This window comes from Gastrolobium bilobum, unplaced genomic scaffold, assembly GCF_033153095.1.
Source record: "Gastrolobium bilobum isolate Gb01-03AN ecotype WA unplaced genomic scaffold, APGP_CSIRO_Gbil_v1 utg500, whole genome shotgun sequence".
NCBI classification, from domain to species: Eukaryota; Viridiplantae; Streptophyta; class Magnoliopsida; order Fabales; family Fabaceae; genus Gastrolobium; species Gastrolobium bilobum.
Window position 1 is genome coordinate 1,985,379 of NW_026896335.1, and position 19,334 is coordinate 2,004,712.

Sequence of the window (19,334 nt, forward strand, 5' to 3'; positions counted from 1 at the left end):
AAAATTTTACAAAATAATTAAGATTATTGAGCCAAGATTTTAATTTTTTTTCTTATAATAAAAATAGAAAGCGAATGACATAATCATGCGTCTAGAAGTCATTATAAACATAATGGAATCAAAACTTAGCATGGATTTAAGCACCCTAAGGAATCAATATGTATATAAGTAACGTGCCAAGTGACTCTAAGCATGTTTTCCAAATGATGATGCATCAAATAAGCATGTCAAAAGCCAACGAGGATATCTGCAGTTGATTAGGGATCAGGTTCTTATTGAAAGAACAGCATTTAATTCTGTCTAAATTTTTATTTAAAAAACAAATCAATAAATAAGTAGTGTTATCATTCATAATGAAAATTTGTAATTTTAATAAAAAGTCTAATTGATATGTATCATAAATGTAGAGTTTTATACTTGGCATTTATGAATATTTTGACATTATAATTATTAATTAACATTAATTCATGAATTAAAATAAAAACAATAAATAATAATGCGTTGAAATATTAGGATAAGGTGTAGTGTTTGAAGTTGTAGGTGACAAGGTGCCACAGTCCACAAGCGAAGGCACTAGAGTCTAGACTCTAGAGTAGTAAAAGTAATAGTCCTAACCGTCTCTCTCGTCTCGCGCTTCTTATGTCCATAGCCACATTTTGCGTTGATTAGGGTAGAGGCCATTGCAATACGTGAAAAGCAGGTAACGGAACCACCTTTTCTTCTTTCTGTTCAATTCGATTTCACAAAATCAGAAAAACGAAATCCTTCACGACTCCTATGTTGTTCGTCTCTGTTGATCGGTTCCACGACTATTTGATTTCTCTCTTTATGGATTCATCTTCTTCCCTTTCTGATTTCGAAATTTCGCTGCCAACAATTATTAATTATTAATCATATTATCATCGTGATGATTACAGTACTGCGCTTATTACGTTTAACTATTAATGGGAAGCATTCACTATGTGTGTATGCTTTCATGTTTGGATCTTTGATTTATTTATTTATTTATTTTTCTCGTTTTTGCAAGTGACGTGCCAATGCTCTAACTACTACTACTTCTTTTTTCTTTCTTTTTGTTGAAATTGATGGATTTGATGTTTTCATGCTTTTAGGATCATGGATTTTAGAGATGGAGCTCACAAATTGTCTCGTTGTATTGTTGCTGTAAGCGTTCAATTTCTTACATCCTTGAATCACATGTTCATGATTTAGGTTTTTGACTAATTCTTTGGAAGAAATTAGAGACCCAGTGATGTTCTGTCTGCAGCTTATTCTTTGAATTTCAAGCAATTTATCTCATTTGAATATCATACGGTAATAGACACATCTTTAAACTCCAGTAATGTGGTCACTGGTCACAAAATTAGATCAAAGCTAGCATACCGGTTATGCTCACAAAATTAGATCAAAACAAAGAGTAATGAGTAATGAAACAAGAAAAACTATCTACCTGCTGAAATTTAACAGATCTGTAGTCCATACCTGTTCTTAAAGAGTCTGGCAATCTTAATATGTGTCCAAAACTTGTAATACTACATCACTGAATATGCCAACCAATTCTAATAGAATAATAAATTATGCTTATTAAATATTTTAATATAACTTGATCTGTTAACGAGGTCCATGCAAAAGTATCAAGATTCCTATCTAAATGCATTTTATCGTTGCTTCATGTTTTGTCCAACATGTTGTTGAACGCTATGGCATTTGACATAAATTGTTAGTCTATGCACCTGAGCGCATAAAACCATTCAATCCAAAGCTGAAAGTTCATTCATTGTGTGCTTTGAGCTTATACAGATTCGTAATCTTGGGCTTCAACTACTGTGGTACTTTCTACAAATAATTTTCAGCACATGGCATTCCATATTAGCCATGGGTAATTTGTTTGAAAGCTATTTCATCTCTTATGGAGTATTGAAGAAATACAAGTCTCTTCATTTAGGAAAGCTTCGGTACCTTGCCATTGTCATAGAAAGTGAAGATGCTCATCAGACTTCAAAAGTTGTTAAACTCTTGCAGTGGCTGGACTCTATTGGTATAAAGAATGTATGCCTCTATGACATGAATGGTATGAACAGTTTGGAGAATCGGTGATGGTGAACATTCTTTTACTCAGGCCATATAATAATGTTTTCCTTGAACTCTACATTCTAGGAGTGTTGAAGAAGTCCAAAGAAGCCATATTTCAAAAATTGAAGAATGCAAAATCCATAGAGGTACTAGATATATATAACTTTTTTCCGGTAGATTGCTTCTTTCTTATTATATTTATAAATTTCTATCCTGATTTATGATATTAAATGCTTTTGACCGAACAGTGCACCTTATATGTTTTCCTTATTAATCACTTAGTTTGGGTATTTCCCACCTTCGCCTCATTTTATTTTGACTGATTCTTTCTCCTGTGCATATACGGGAGATGGGGAAGGATATAAACGAACCTCTATTTAGACCCTGAGAGATAATGTGTCCTAGACTAAGTTTCATTAGTTTACACCTGAAATTTGTTTAATAAATTTTGACGCATTTCCAATTGTCCTTTAGTCTGAAAAAGTTTCTAAATGATGGGACTTACCTACATTTGTCGATGTTTCGTCCAAGAAAATTATTGATGAGGAGATGAAATACATATTCCTGTTGATATATTATATAAGCAACGTGCCTCTCGAATCTTTAGTCTAGAGACTTAATGCATTAATTGGATGGTAGGTTGGAAATGGGAGACAGAAAGTAGGCATGAAAAAGTACCTATGAGCCTACAAGAAAATTATCTCTAAGGATGAGGTGAAAAGGGAGAGAGCACACTTTGTACAACAGCCACATTTGTTTTGCTTTTTCTTCCCCCAATAATAAAAAAAATTCTCCTTTTCTTTTTTCTCATCCAAACACGAGGAGAAAAAAAAATACCAATCATCTCATTTGCTTTCTTCTCATTTTGTCCCCACATCCAAACGATGCATTAGTATAAAATATGGATTACATCACTGTCAAGCCTCAATAGTAAATTCTACTGTTTCATCGCTTATTTGATCTGATCTAGCATTAACTCAGTGCAGGAAGTAAATGAAGCTGTCACACACAATGTTCCAGATCAGATGACTTTAGAATTTCTTTCTTATGTGGATGGGAAGGAGGCAGTGGTCAAAGCAGCTAACTTGATTTTTGTGGAGAATTTAAAACGACATAACTTGGGTGGAGAACTTGATGGTCGAATCTTGTTAGAGCCTCAACTGAATGAGGCACTGCAAATTGTTGGTTTGTTTGCTTCCTAAACCTACTGGTAGTTTAAAGAGTTGATTTCCTTGTGCATATAGCACTTATCCGACTAATAATTATCTTGTTTTACTGTCAGGTAGCAAAGGCCCTGCACCTGACCTTTTACTGATTTATGGACCTGTGAGGAGCCATCTTGGTTTTCCTGCATGGAGAATTCGGTATACAGAGATTGTGTAAGTTCTTTCTAGGACATTATTATTATTGTCATCATCATCAGTGCAGTGATAAAATTATTTTTTTTGTTCTCATGAAGTGCAACTGTGCTTATGCATACAATCTAAAAGGTGCAGTAATTGTTACATGGGCTTTCTGTTCTGTATTAGGCTTATCAGCTTGGATTAGTCTGTTATTGATTAGTTGAAATAGAAGTCCTTGTAAATGAAATTAGTTGTAAATGTAATCTTTTGAGTAGTCAGTTGATATATTTGGATCTGATTTAGTTTTTCTTTATTTGCTTTCTGTTTCTCTCCCTTTTTGTTATATTTTCTCTCTAGGGTAGTAAATCTGTGGCAACTTGCTATTCCACAGTTCTATTGTTGAAACATCAAATCTTAAAAAGAACTTTCATGCATTGCATTGGTTGTATGTGATGCGAGTATAAGAAGATCCATGTTGTATATAGCTTCTTTTTTCTGTTTTTTCTTTGAATAGATTCCGACTGATGTTTATTACAGACATATGGGATCATTGAACTTCATGAGATACGGTTCCTTAATAAAAGCTATTTACAGATTCACGAAAGTGTACCAAAATTATGGTAAGTATTCTCTTTACTGTGAGTTATTTACTGGTCTGCCATGGTTTGTCCTCCAACAATTTGGTATTTTTTTTACAGTTATATTTGTTTTAATTGCATTTTTCTTTTTGCTTCTTTGTATTAGTTTGCTAAATCTTATGTCAGATTAGCCAAAAACTAGCTCCCAGCCCGCAAGAAGAAATAAACACAAACATATAGTATAGTATATGAAAGACCTCTCTATACTATATTATATATGATGTTGTCTTCGGATGAAGGGCAGAGTTAGAACTAAGTATCGTTATGCATATTCTATGGGTAATTGCAATTTGTTTGCATTCTGTTTTTGGGGATTGCCAACAGGTACATAGGGAAGGAGTTTGAAAGTAATTGACTGTGAAAAGCTCAAAGCATAGGCGTGAAGAATAGAAAAATACGTAGCTAAATATCTTTGTGGAGGAAGTGCTTTTTCAATAGTAATGCGTAAATGTGTCATGATGAGAAATAGAATTCAAGTCATGATTTATTTTCACTATTAATTTTCAAAAAAATCGGTTATACTATCTTCACCCTCATCCCTTGTGATGTCTTGTAAGTTGCGTGTATTTTTATTTGATGGCACCACAACAGACTCGTATAGCGGATGTAGTTCATCTGTGAGCGCGGGGGCTTGTGGGTGGTGGCCGGTGGGAATGCTTTTTCGTTTTAATTTTTTTTTTTTTTGCGCAATATGGTCCACACACTTCTGCTAAATAAGGATTTTAATTGGCGCAAGTGAGTGTATCAACATTGGACACTTAGTAATATGGTCCACGCAAATATTTGAAACTAAATACATGTTTGGTTATAACTTTGAAAAAAAAGAAGAAATTTTTTTTTCTACAGTTTTCTCTTCAAATTGCCAAAAAGAATAATTCAAAAATCAAGTTAATCTAAACTAATCTAACATGAATATCGATACATAAAATGAGTTTTTATTGTACATATAAAGAGCAGGGGAGGAGTTTGAACAAATATCATGATAGAAACTACAGCGAAGAATGTTGAAGTGATAAGGAATGTTTCTCATTAAAGGAATGTTTCCTTTAATGAGGTATCTTGAATAGGAGTGCTGGTAAAGGAGAAAATAATTTTGGGAGAATTATAGAACTGATTTTGAATTGATTTAATCAGGTTTTTGGTAGCCGAAGAATTCCAAAAAAGAAATAGTTGCTTTGCAAACATGAGCTTGGATTTTTTTCTTCTAAATTTTGTTTCTTTTTGCCATCTTTATTGATAGAAAGAAAATGGGAAAATTTAATAAACTGGTTTGAAGAGTAAGATTGTTAGATTTATGTTAATTGCTCTTGCTTGCACAATCGTAAAGTTAGTATAATGTGGATTTTAATCTAATGTGAACTTTAGCAAGTATGAAAAAGAAAATAACTAAACACGTAATTTAATTCTACTAATAAAAAAAGAACATGTAATTTAAAAGAAGAAAAAAAACGTGACGTTGAAAGTAAAAACATGGTCTAGGTTTAATTTGGATACATATACAACCGAATTCTTTTGCTAAATTTTGTTCGCACATTTATTAATTATTGGATAGTCTAAGCATCTTTGTAAATTTATTTCATTAACAACGACTCTTAAATGCAGTTGAAGTTTGTTCTCGCTATTTTTTGTTTCTTTGTCATTGCTCGGTGTACTCGTCAATTAATCGAGTTTGAATCTTTTTGCTGAGACTGAGACAACCCACTTGACCCAATGTCCTTTATTGCTTCTAAATTTAACCCACTCCACTTCATTACCTGTTGCTCCTCACGTTCTGGGCTATTACCGAATTCTGGGTCTCTTGTTCGTGGGTCGGAATCCCTAGAGGAGCCTTTAGATGAAGCTATTCTTAAGAAAGAGAGTTTGCATCGGGAGGTGGGAAGTCCCAAAATTCCATCTATTGCTTCTCCTGTGGCCGAGTTTTAGCTTTATTGGAAATATTCTATGCGGTATCTTCTCTATTATTGATTGTGAGATATATCTTTATATAGATATAATTAAGGCTAAAGGATATTTTCAGTCAAAATAAATTATTTCTGGTGAGATAAAAACAATATCGTTTTGGAATGAAAATCAGGATGTTTTTGTAATTCTAATATATTGCAGGATTATATTAGCCTTTATCATTATAATTTTTAATCTTGTAACCTGAAAATGACGTGACTGGAGAAATAATTTTCTATATAATTAAAATAGCTATACAAATACAAAATAATTTAAATTAGGCTAAAACTAAGTTATAGTTTTAATTAGCCAATCAATATCAATTAATATCAACTGGTATGATTTGTCAATCAAATCCTAAGGGATGCTAATTAATATCAACTGTTACGATTTCCTAAATAAATCTTAGCAGATCTCCTAATACTCCAATGGGGTTCGAGCATTGAGATAACAAATGCTCAACTTGCACCAAAAGATAAGAAACTAACATAAGCATAGTACAAGTATTATTGGTCATTGATCACACTCACAGACGAAATATTGGTTATCACACGTGGTGTGTGGTTGAAACCAAGGGAAGCCAATAATGATTTCAACCAAATAAGCTCTGCATTTGTGGTTGTTATGGACTTCTTTAATACATTCTCTCACACCTTTGGTGAATATAATGTCATGTAAATTGAAATTTCTTAATAATCGCAAATGATTTTATATTAGACTTTTTTTGGATTTGAATTCTCTCATGTGAGAAAATGATCATGTGGTCATATTATTTGATCACAACCACTCATTTAAAAATTATACATTTTTCTCTTTCTTATCTCAATATTAATGAGTGAAAATGAGTGATTGTGATCAAATAACATAATCACATGACCATTTTTTACATGAGATGATCCAAATTCACTTTTCTTACACACTCCATCACACATTTCTATGCCATATTAAATAATTATATCACCCAAAAACTCAAATTGTTAAACGAGAGCCACATTAATAGATTTATATTACATTTTCGTAACAATTAACCTTTTGTGTATGTTATTATTGTAATCATTCGAATTTCAATACTAATAAAGAAAGCTAGTATAAAATCTTTAATGTAAACATTGCATACAAATTTTTTTTTTTGATAATATTTCAATCGGTTCATTGCTTCGCAACTAATCCGATTCAGAGTGAGTCCAGGATTAAAACTTTAAACCTTTCTCAAAGGTGATACTGGAGAGATTCGAACACATGCTCTCACTCTCACCTGCTTAACTCTCATGCGCCAACTGAGCTACCATCATTTGATACATTACATACAATTTTAATATTTTGGGTTGGATTAATTTTTTCATGTTATCAAAATTTATGACCAAGTGATTGTGAATTCGATGTGTATATTATGTTATAACAGCACACAATACAGGGATACTATTTATGTTTAGGGTTTACAAACGTAAAAACTATGATTTGGAGTAAAGTTACATGAAACAAGCTTTTGCACAAAGTAGAGTTCGCGACTTTTCAAAGTTAAAACCAAAACATGCTATATGTGGTCCTACTCTTGCATTATGAAAAGCCATGTGCGCCACAATGGCATTTGTAATTCAGAGGCGCCCAGCTTCTTTTGCGAACCGTTTGATATAAAGCTTGATCCCCAGTAATTTCAATGCACATATAATGTTTCCACTCTTATCTTTTTCCTGACCTGTTTGTAAGACCCCTTTTTTATAACTAAGAAGAAAAGAAAAGTAATTTGCGCCAATTGTGGGCATTTGTCATTGCAATGCTTTGCAGTATCACTCTTAATACTAGGAAACCCAAGAGGCTAAAAGGGTGTGTCTTAAAAAAGAAGAGGGTACCTGGTAATTACAATTAATTATAGTTATAATTCATAAGAAAAATACGTCACCTTATAAGCAGAAAAAATGGATTTTAAATAAATAATCTTCGGTTGTAATTGTAAGCAAGTTTGGTCCAAGTTGAGTTTATGGCGGGGTTAATCTGCTTCGGTGGTTCCATATACTGTCAATGTCATGTCTCTTTTTCTTATTTGTGAAGGTACCATGAATCAGTGGGCCCCAATGATTCGCCGTATGCTGCCAAAGACTGAGGACCCCGAGGCCTCTGGCTGCACCACCTTTTTATTTTTCACGTCTTATATGACCACAAGTATTGGACAAACTATTACCATACACATCCCTCAGTCTCACTTTCATCATCCTATCTTCGTTTTTTATATTCTTCAGCAATATATACTCGTTGCGCACAAACAGAAAGTTTTATGATCCTATTCTCTGCTCCTAATGTGTAAACAATCTTGGAATTACATCTGTATTTTATACCACTAGAAAATATTTGGAAAATTAAATTCCCTTTAACTTGTACATAATTCAACATCAAACCAGTTTCACGAAGTATAACATATCATATCATATATAAGGGGTGCTTGTCACGAAGTCTAACTTATCTCTTTGTGCATATATTCTCTGTTACAGTATTCCTTTTTTGATACATTGAAAAATTAAATACACAACTTATTATATACCTACCCATATCTTTCATCGTTTGACTAACCCCGTTACACTACTTGACTTCTTAGGTACTCTAGAGAACCTTGGAATATATTATCCCAAAAACTAGCTTAAAGGGTGAGAGTGCTCAAGGCCTTATAAAGGCTATATTAGTTGCACATACAACCAATGTGGGACTATATATCTCAACACGCCCTCTCACGCAAGAGCCCTTTGAACTAGAAGCGTGGAATTGCACAGGCCCAATTTTTTGTTTACCTTTTTTTGTGCTTTTTTTTATTTATTTTAATTCCACTTGAAAGTGGGAGGCCGTGAGGATCGAACTCGTGACCTTATAATCACTCAAGCTCTGATACCATGTAAAGAACCAATATAGGACTATATATCTCAACATGTACTAATTTTTTTATTGAATTATGAAATGCATTTGACTTTATGCTGAGCTACTCAAGAAACTATTCAATTGAATAATAATACATTAATTTGGCTACGCCTCTAGTCATTACCCCAATTCACATTTCATACAAGAATTAAAAACCCAAATAACCGATATTTATAAGAGGGGGAAAAAATCATAAGAAGGTGAATTTGTTTGATATTTGTGCATGTGACAAAATCTTCAGTGGGATTATTAATGGAACTGTTAGAAGCCAAATAAGTGCCGAGGAGAAAGATGCTGGGAAAGGAATATTTGAGGAAAGAGAAGTTGAATGAAACAACATGCTTTTGCTTCCTACCTCAGAATGATGGTTACGTATGCACTGTCGTTGCCTGAATCAAATGACTATGAGTTTTCTGCCCTTCCCTCTCCTTTTCTCTCCCCCTTAATAATTTCATTATGACATTTATTATATAAAGAACACTTCTATATGAATAAAATTTCTCAAACTAAGTCACCAATAAAAACTCTCAAAATAAAGATGTCATCATATTATATAAAATTATTTTATCCATACACTTATTTTTAAAAAAGTTCATATATATAATTAAATTTATATGCAAATAGATATATACGCATATATTGTTAATTTTTAATATACCCAAATTACAATCTAACAGTTATGAAATAGGTGTGTTTAAAAGAAGTAGGATTAGTTTGTTTAACTTAATATAAATGGCAATCATTTATTGATATGTGGCTGATGATATTTGCATAACTACTCGTCCAAAATAACAGGCCGTTGTAGTTTTCATATATATAATGATATTTTGTCTTCATGGTGATATTGAAGTTTTATCTTTCGATTAAACCACTTCACATGCATCTTTAGTTTTTTTAGCAGCTTTCGCATCTACACTATATATATATATATATATATATATATATATATATATATATATATATATATATATATATATATATATATATATATATATATATATAAAGGCAATAATCAGCAAATATCACGTTATTTTTATACCCCACTTTCACCAGAAATTTAATGAGAAATATTTAAAAATTAAAGTAACCAGGTTATAATTAGAGGTGACGAAGTGGCGACTCGTCCCGCTCCATCATCAACTCGCCAAAAAACGAGGTAGCTCGTCTTGTTCTGCATTTAAAAGTGGGCTGAAAAACTCGGTCTGACTTGTTTCTTGTTTATATCCGTCGTCAACCCGCCAAAAAATGAACTCGCCTCATCCCGTCCCACTTTTGAGATGGATTATAAAACTCAGACCGTCCCGCCAAGCCGAGTCCATTTTGCTGGCCTAGCTGTAATGAATATTTTTCTTTACAACGCTTCATTTCAGCAACACATTGCCACTGAGTGAATTGGTAAAACCATGAAGTTGTTATGCTAAACTTCACTGCTTCACGCATGTTCTTTCAATATCTCAATCATTATTGTCACAGTGAGATGTCTAAACAGATCGAAAAACTCATATACATAGTAATTAATCTCAATATGGCACTTGATGGCTTCAAAATAAAACATTATTTTCTTGACAAATTAATAAAAAACTTGTCAATGAAAGAATTGTCAAGTCAGCAATATCAGAAAGAAACAGAATAAAACTCTTACAAACTTAAACTGTGATCATATGTCAAATTTTAAATATGCAAAAGTAAAGCAAAAAAAAACATGACAAGGTTTGTGAGGCATTGGGATTGATACATCAGAAATAAAAAGTGCCTATTATGTGAAATTAAATGGAGGCAAAGGCCATGCATGCTAGTTGTTATTAGAAGACAACTTATACTATTAGAAAAATCCTGTATACCGAGAGAATTGCTATGCAAATTCCGTCGCTAATTTCATCTTCGCTACTACTTTTTCTCGCAAATTCTCTCGCAAAATCATTTGCGAGGGAAAATAGTAACGAGAATGAAATTAGTGACGGAATTTTCATAGCAATTCTCTCGCTATACAGGATTTTTCTAGTAGCGTCGCGTCAAAAACTTTATATATATTATTGGCTAGTGGAAAAAATTAAGTGCAATATCGCTGGTTAAGTGAAGGTTTTATTTTTCTTTTTATTTATTTATTTGGTGTAGAATATGTAGAAATTAAATATCTAACCATTTGGGAGTCGGGACCAATTACAAAAGAGATTGCCACCATAGTTGATTATGACTTTGGCCCAGTTACTATATATATACATAAATGCAATGTTCTTGAAATCGAGATTTTATGTAAAATAAGGAGGGAATTAAAAAATCGTAAAACGTAAAATCGTAATGTAAATTTTTTTGTAAAAAACCATAAAAACGTAAAAGCGTTTAGAATATTAGTAAAATCGTTTTGATTAAAAAAATTCGTAGAAACGTAAAATCGTAAAATCGTAGTGATAAATTAAAATTTTAATAACAATGCATATATGTTATGTGGTGTGTTTGAAAGAGGAATCGCGGTAGCAAAAAGAAAAATCCAAAGTAACCAATGAGCAGGGGATTTATTGGAAAGTTAATTTCAGGAAGCAATCGGTGCAACGTGCAACTGTGAAGCAAAATTAAGGGATGTTGGTATCCATAGTTCAGACACCTACCGTGAAAAAAGATTTAATTTTGACTGCAAAGGAGGGTCTTCGTTTTGCTTGCGAAGGGGTTTTGCGGAAAATTTGGGGAAATAATTAGAAATTTTTTTTCTCATAAAATAGAAATAAAATTATAAGTGGAACCCACATATAAAGAGAAGAGAAAAAAATAAAGGTGAGACCCACCTCTCTTTTGTGTGTATAGAAAATTGACTTATTTTATGTAACATGAGATAAATATAACCTTTAGGGATATTTGGTAGCCGGTATTTTCTAGGATTCCCGAGAAACTGAATTTTTCTAAATTTTTAATTTTCAGATATTATCATAAACTTAATATTTTCATCATATTTCTAAAAATATATATTCTCAAATAAAAAAAATTCTCCTCTACCAAACATCTCCTTAATCTAATAGTAAGAATTTGTCTTGATTAATGGTCTTACTTGAATGCATGACATCAATCAATTATCAATGTTAACTCCTTTTGGTTTTTATGCTTCGAATTGTGGTTTTACCTCTCCAAACGCTGACAGATTTTCTTTAAGAAAAAACTGAAAGTAAATTATATATATTAATATAATATATATCCTTGGTGCAAGAGTCTACGTTAGTTTGGGTCACGGAAAAGTCTTAAAAATGAGATTTAAAACCATCTTGTTGCAGTTTAATTGGTTCTCATTTTAAGGGTTATAATTTTATGTTATTTCAACTGAAACGTATTTGTTAGTTTTTTAATATTTTTTCCTCCACAAAATTAGAAGAGAAAAAAAAAGTATTATGTATAAGAGAGAATATTAAAAATCAACAAATATAAACTAAAATACGATCATTTTATTTAAAAGAAAAAATATACTTTTATGTTGTAGAAAATTATTTTCTTCTATCAATGACTCTTTGATTTTTGTATAGTATTTTTTTTAATAAATATGGGCCTCATACAATATGTATTTATAACATGAGTTATCTATCTCTTATTATATGAAAACATTATTTAAAATGATACTAAATTATGTCATTCGAAATGCCAAATATTTTTTCTTTTATATCATGGGCTAAAAAATTGTTAGAAAAAGCTTGGTTCTGCGCAGTTCAAATTCAATTAATCAGATAATTGATTAAACAGTGAATTTTTTTAATAAAAATAAATTTAATGTGATTTTCAGGTGAATTAACCTGACTGGCTTGATACTATACATTATATTAAAATTTGTAATTTTTAAAATAACATTGATCAATTGTAACTTTTTTTACTTAAATTAATATATTTTTACAAGGTATTGATATATTTTATAATAACAAAATATTTTTATATCGATATAATTTATTTTGAAATATTATTTAATTTAGATGTTTTAAATTAGTTATGACTATATTTATTTAAATTTATATTGTTTGTTTTAATATTAAATTAGACCAATAATTGTTAATCAAATGATAATCAACTCAGTCCAAAAATTTGTTCAATTAAAATATTAGATCAGATTTGAGTCGAACTAAACTTGAAGCACATAAGTAATGCACAAGTTTATTAATAATGTATTAAGATTAAACTATTTAATAAAAAAAACATGGAGTCATGGACAACAAACATCGAAGTCTACGTCGTGACAGAATTTCACATAAAACAAAAACAGATATATCAAGAAAAGATTTGGGAGGAATTAAACTCATAATATACTCTTCTATATATCGTCACTTTAAAAATCCCAAAAAGAAGGATAAAACAACAGAAAAAGAAGGCGACAAATTGGACTAGGGTATTTTTGAGCCATTTTACTGAAAGTCACATATATTACTCGTCAAAGTTGAATACATATGAAAAAAGTATTTATCTTAGATAAATTTATCTTCTATAACCTAAAATGATGTTTTTGGAATTTGGAAAAAATATCTATGATATTTTAAGAAAATTTTTTTCCTCATAATATGAATTTTTTTACAACACCCAGTAAGTTTTTTTTTTTTTCAAAATTCCTAAAATTACATAGTTTTGAGATTTTAGCCATACACCCAATATATATTTACAAGCGGAAGCATGCATGTTGAATAAATATTCAAGTTGATATCAATCCCTTTCAAAAGATGGGTCAAGGTACACCTAATATCTGTAATATCACATAATTAACATCAGTTTTGCCACAGCCACAAGATAAAGGAAGTTTTGTTAGTTGCCAATCACCTTTCCCACCATACAAAACTTGATCCAATGGATAAACTAAGTTTGTTTATTACGCCATTTACTTAACATAACTGGTGGTTCCCGTTATTCAACAGTAAATGCAATCATCGTTAATTTGTAATGAACTTGCAACTATAAATTTTGTGAGATAATGTTGAAGGTTGTTCTATTTTATATGAATTCTCAGCATTAGTTAAGCTATCACTATATTCATGTATAAAAAGAAAAAGAACTGTGTTAGTGGACATGCCACAAGTCTCTCAACAGGATTTTGTCCACATTGTTGGATCTAATACTTGAGACAAATTTAACTACCATTAACTACTTTTATAATAAAAGTTTTGAATTTTATTGTATATAACCAAAAGACAATCAAATGCTTAATATATTATTTACCAAAAAAAAAAAAAAAGCTTAATATATAGGTATCCTAATTATATAACAAAAAAAAGGTATCATAACCAATTAAAAAAGATAGACCCTGGATTAATCCATTACTCTCTATGTATATTGAAGTCTTCGTAATATAAAAATGGATTTTATTTTTTTCCGTTTGTAAATTGAATGTCTGTTTCTCCACGTAAATGATGTCCTTCTTAAAGAGATTGAATTTATGAAAATTAAGATGCATACAATTTATTCTGAACATCGTCTAATTACAACATTCAAGAAGAGAAAGAAAACAAACGAGCAACTAAATGATGGTATCAGTTCGTTTCATGGAATTGAGCATGTAGGGATTAGAGTATGTGTTTGATTTTTTCCAGTATCGTCTTTGGTAGTGATTTAAAACTTTAATTACGAGACCCATCTCAAATCAAATTAGTCGTGAAATGATGAATCGATTGGAATATCTCAAAAAAAAAAAAAAAAAAAAACAAATGAGTCAAAGTGGACACTAATCAATAACCAAATCAATTAATGTGTCAATCGTATAAATGATTTTATCTAGGTTTAATAAAAAAAAATAGATGATCATTTTTTAAGGACATTTTTTTTAATTGTATGAGTTGCACTACTCTAGACGAAATATATATGTTTGTGAGAACAAAGTTTTATTTTAAAAAATGTGCACGAACAACCAATCATGCACTTAAATAATTGTGCAAAGATACGAAAGTAACAACAATGCTGAATTGGCAGAATTGCTCATAGCATTACTTTATTTTAAATATTTTTTAAATAAATGCTAAGGAGTGATTTTAAATTAATTGTTAAGGAACTAAAAATAAAAGATATTCATTTTTCTAGAAAATTTTAAGACATAAAATACTGTATTTTTTTTATTAATTTTCCAATTCTTTTCGAAACATTTGACATTAGTTAAAGGGTTCGCTTTTTCTATAGTCAATGTAGATAACTTATCTACATTAAACTCAAAACGACGTCGTTTTGAGGCGAAAATCAAGGTATTTTTATAATTATAATTTATTTTAAGGATATAATAGTCTTTTTATTGTAATTTTTTAAATTTTTAACCCAAAACAACATCATTTTGAGAGCAAACTCACTTTAGAAATATTAAACCTTAGTTAAAACTTAAAAGGACCCTTTCTTTTATGAGGATGGTTTTGTTTATTTACTTTATTCTTCATCTTTATTTCAACGCATGTTACTTTATACTTTACCATTTGAATAATAAATTGGTACAACTTACATAAAAAATTAACGGTGAGGTTTTTTTTTCTTAAATAAGTACACACCTTCATGTGATTTTCCCTTGTTTTGGTTTATGTGCAAAAACATAATCGTGTCTTTCTAACTAATAATCCGTTGTGTCAAAGAGTTAGGTGGTGTTTAGTTGAAGATTTCTTAAAATTTACCTATGCAAATCAAATTGTCAAAGTAAGAAAGCAATATTTGGTAGATGATTTTACAAAATTTCCCTAGGTATTGTATTTGCATAGCATTCGTTATTTGTTCATAGAAAGCAAGGCAAAGTTACTATTTAGAAAGACAACTTGAGGGCGGTATTTTGCAGTTAGCTAGCTAAATGGCAAAAGAGCAACCCACTAGTAGACTTAAATACCCTCATCTAAAGTGCCAAGCTTTCACTTTTTTTATGAGGTTATATTTGTAATTTGAAGTTATTGCCCCATCTATATTTTACCTCAAACCAAACATAGACTTTATAAATCTTACCTAATTTGGCCAGTAAAATTTTTTCTAACCAAACAACTTTTTTTACATTTTCCTACCAAACTCACTTTTCAACCATTTTCCTATAAATTACATTTCTCTAACGAGGTCATGTTTGGTTCCAAGCTTTTCAACATTTTCCTATGCAAATGAAGTAGTGTTTTTAGAAAGTCAATGTTTGGTTCAACGGATTGTGACAAAATGTCCATCCATCCCATTTACATGGCTTTTTCAACTTTGCCTTCGAAAGATTGGTATCGGCACTGTTTAGAAAGCTCTTTTGAGGATGGTTTTTTTTAAAAACCCGGGTAGAGCACTGTTGGCAAATTTTTTCACCCCCATTATACCCTCGACAATGCTTGGATCACGCTTCTCATCATCGCCGACATCCAATCAATCTTAGTTGTTACTGCAAACAAAACACACACACAGAGATAGTGATGGTGATGATACTGAGTGAGAGAAAGAAGAAACTGGGATCGTAGATGGGATCGTTTGCTTCTCAAACAAGCTGAGATCGACATTTCAAAATGTAAAGATTCCACCTTTTCAGCGATTCAAACAAAAAAAATTAGATTAATAGCAAGGAAAAACGATTTTGAGCAATTCAAAAACAAAAACAAAAACAAATTAAAAGCAAGGAGAAAGATTTTCAGCAATTCAAACAAAAAAAAAAAAAATCAGATTTTCAACTATCCCACCACATCGTCGACTAGAAGTTGCGAGCATTCCTCTGCAGATTTGCTTCTCCGAACCAAGGCTATGTCCCATCGATGCCTGGTCCGCTACACCGCCTACACAGTTTGCTTCTCCGAACTCATAGGATAAGTTGAGAGAGAGGAAGATCAAATACAAGGTCACGGACACCTACATCTAGCATCTTTTATTTTATTTTTTTACATATTCCAATACAAATTTTTCACTCCAATATCATTATTTTTCTTTTATTTGAATTAGCAGAGTAGTTTATTTGTATAATTAATAAATAATAATAATTAATTTCTTCTTTATAATTTGATATTTTTAGTTAAATGATGATTTGATTTAATGGTTATTGAATATATTTGAATTAATTTGGATTAATGGTTATTGTATATTTAAAAAATAAGGGTATTTTTGTCATAACATATTTTTTCCCATCTATATTTTACCAAAACCCAAATATAGACTTTACAAAAGTTACCTAATTTTCTCGGTAAATTTTTTTCCTACCAAACAACTTTTTTTACATTTTCCTATCAATCCCACTTTCCAATCATTTTCCCACTAATCTTATTTCCCTATTATTCATAAAAAAAATTTCTTCAACCAAACGCGCAAGTGTTTTATGTGTTTGGATTCATCCTCCCTGGCATAGCAGGCTAATTATCGAATTACAATACCTTTTTTATAATACGATTCATATTTTATTTTTAGGGTTTTGTTTTTGGCAAATGTAGTTGTGCTATCGTTCTAAATTTTTTGTTGTTGTAGTAACAGATAAAATGTAAGAATACGCATGCAGATTTTGACATTTTTTTTAAATGCCAGGATTCATATACGAATCCTAATATAAATGTGTTTGTTATAAACTTTTTCATCTGCAATAACAAGAGAAATTGTACCCTTTGTTTTTAGTTAGATATATTTTTAACATTTTATTTATAATTTAATATTTTATGGCTTTTGTTATAGATATATATCATATCCTAATTACCTACCTAAGAATCATCAAGGATAAATACTCAATTATCCTAACAATATTAAACAACATCTTAACATAAAGGAAACTGAATCCTACTAAAACTGAAAAATCTACACAAGCCCAAGAGGTAACCCTTATAAATAAGAGGTTAAAGATCTCAGGTACACACTTTTTTATCTATTTACTATTACTGTCAACACTTTGTACACACCCATGATGTCTTGACTATAAGCCTATTGTTTGTGCACAGTGATTGAAGATAGAGTTGGCTATAAGTCAATCTAGATACCTACTTTTAAGGTATCTTCGAGAGCATACCATACGATATAACAATACGGTCTTATAGGACCTAGCAACTTTAATGTTTCTATCGTGAATGTAGATAAGTTATTTACATTTATTTCCAAAATGACATCGTTTTAGGTTGAAAAATTTAAAAATTATAATGAAAAAGATTATTATATCCCTAAAATAAATTATAATTACAAAAATACCTTGACTTTCGCCTTAAAATGACGCCCTTTTGGACTTAATGTAGATAATTTATCTATATTGATTGTAGAAAAAGTAAACCTATATTTTATATAATAAAAGGGAAAAATGTTTATCCTTCTAAATGACACAACTTATATCCTTTCACTCTCACAAAGAAGTAGGACCCACACCTTTATTTTTTTTTGTCAACTCTCTCTTCTCCTTTATCTATCTCTTTCTCTTTCTTAAAATTACACAACTTTACATCTTTTAAAATGACACACATTTTACCCATAATAAAAACAATTTTAGGAGATCAAGTGATATATGCCATAACTAAATGGATATAAATAATAAGTTTTAAATCATAAAAATAAAGTGTTACATTATATAAGCACATGCGAGGAAAGTATATACATATTTGAAGTTCTGATTTTGGTCTCTTATGTGAAAATAAGCTTATCAGTTATTACGGTGTTTGATAAGGATGAATTACAAAATACGATGACGGTTAATTCTTGTTCTGCAATTATTACTATAAAATTATTTAAATAAAACTGCAAATTAAAAAGTGGGCGATTTGAATGTTTAAAAAATAATAATATTTATCCCAAAATGGATAATGAGTATAAAGAAAGTTATTTAGAAAATTTCTAGGTCATAAAATTGATTTTAATGACAAAATCTATTTTTTGAGAAAAAAATCTTAAAGCATTAAGGAAATAATCCATTAAGTGAAAACAATCTTAAAAATTGACTTAGTATTTTCATTAAGTGAATGGTTTTTCTTAAAGCATATAGAAGGAGGGGTTAATATTTTTTATATTGTATGAGATAATTTTATCTTATATATATATATATAAAAGTGTATGAGACATTTTTTTTTTCTCTTTTTTCTTCACATAACGTCACATGGAGTTTATATATATTTTTATGTATGTGTAGGAGATAAAATTATTTTTTATAATATAAAAAATATTAATCCCGTAAAAAAAGTTAGCAAAAGAAAAAATCATGCATTTTGTATGGTGATTTTTTTTTGGTTGAGATTTTTCAAGATATTTCTTGATCGACGATCGAACATTAATCATTTTAAAACGTAGAGATTCATGAAATAGATTTTATCTTTATCAATAAAATATTTTTTATACATACGATCAGATCAATTGTACCGGGGTTTTGTTAGTTGTATGATGATTTGACCTTCACATACTTTCTTTTTAAAATAATCCAAAATGGTAACACAATTCGTAATATTATTGCTTTCTCTTTTAAATTTCCAGTTCATTGAACCAAGTTTATTTCTTTCGAATTTCTTAGCAAATGCACATGCTACCAATTATTATATTTAATGTTTTTTTT

The 19,334-nt window shown here is 30.3% G+C and overlaps 1 protein-coding gene across 1 annotated transcript; it reads left to right on the forward strand.

Moving 5' to 3' along the window:
- The first annotated feature begins 553 nt into the window (after positions 1-553).
- On the forward strand, positions 554-4,730 carry LOC133299109 (uncharacterized). The gene is made up of 8 exons (XM_061498537.1): positions 554-700; positions 1,113-1,164; positions 1,801-2,071; positions 2,158-2,219; positions 3,060-3,258; positions 3,356-3,452; positions 3,954-4,036; positions 4,379-4,730. The coding sequence occupies exons 2-8, from the start codon at positions 1,117-1,119 to the stop codon at positions 4,384-4,386; spliced, it is 768 nt and encodes a 255-aa protein (XP_061354521.1). The 5' UTR covers positions 554-700; positions 1,113-1,116; the 3' UTR covers positions 4,387-4,730.
- Positions 4,731-19,334: the final 14,604 nt, after the last annotated feature.

What these genes read in the sequence shown, in the direction of transcription:
- LOC133299109 (XM_061498537.1), top strand. Translation starts at nt 1,117, where the DNA reads ATGGATTTTAGAGATGGAGCTCACAAATTGTCTCGTTGTATTGTTGCT. An exon ending in AGAATGCAAAATCCATAGAG is followed by an intron (nt 2,220 to 3,059) that starts GTACTAGATATA and finishes AACTCAGTGCAG; the next exon opens with GAAGTAAATGAAGCTGTCAC. An exon ending in TGAGGCACTGCAAATTGTTG is followed by an intron (nt 3,259 to 3,355) that starts GTTTGTTTGCTT and finishes TTTTACTGTCAG; the next exon opens with GTAGCAAAGGCCCTGCACCT.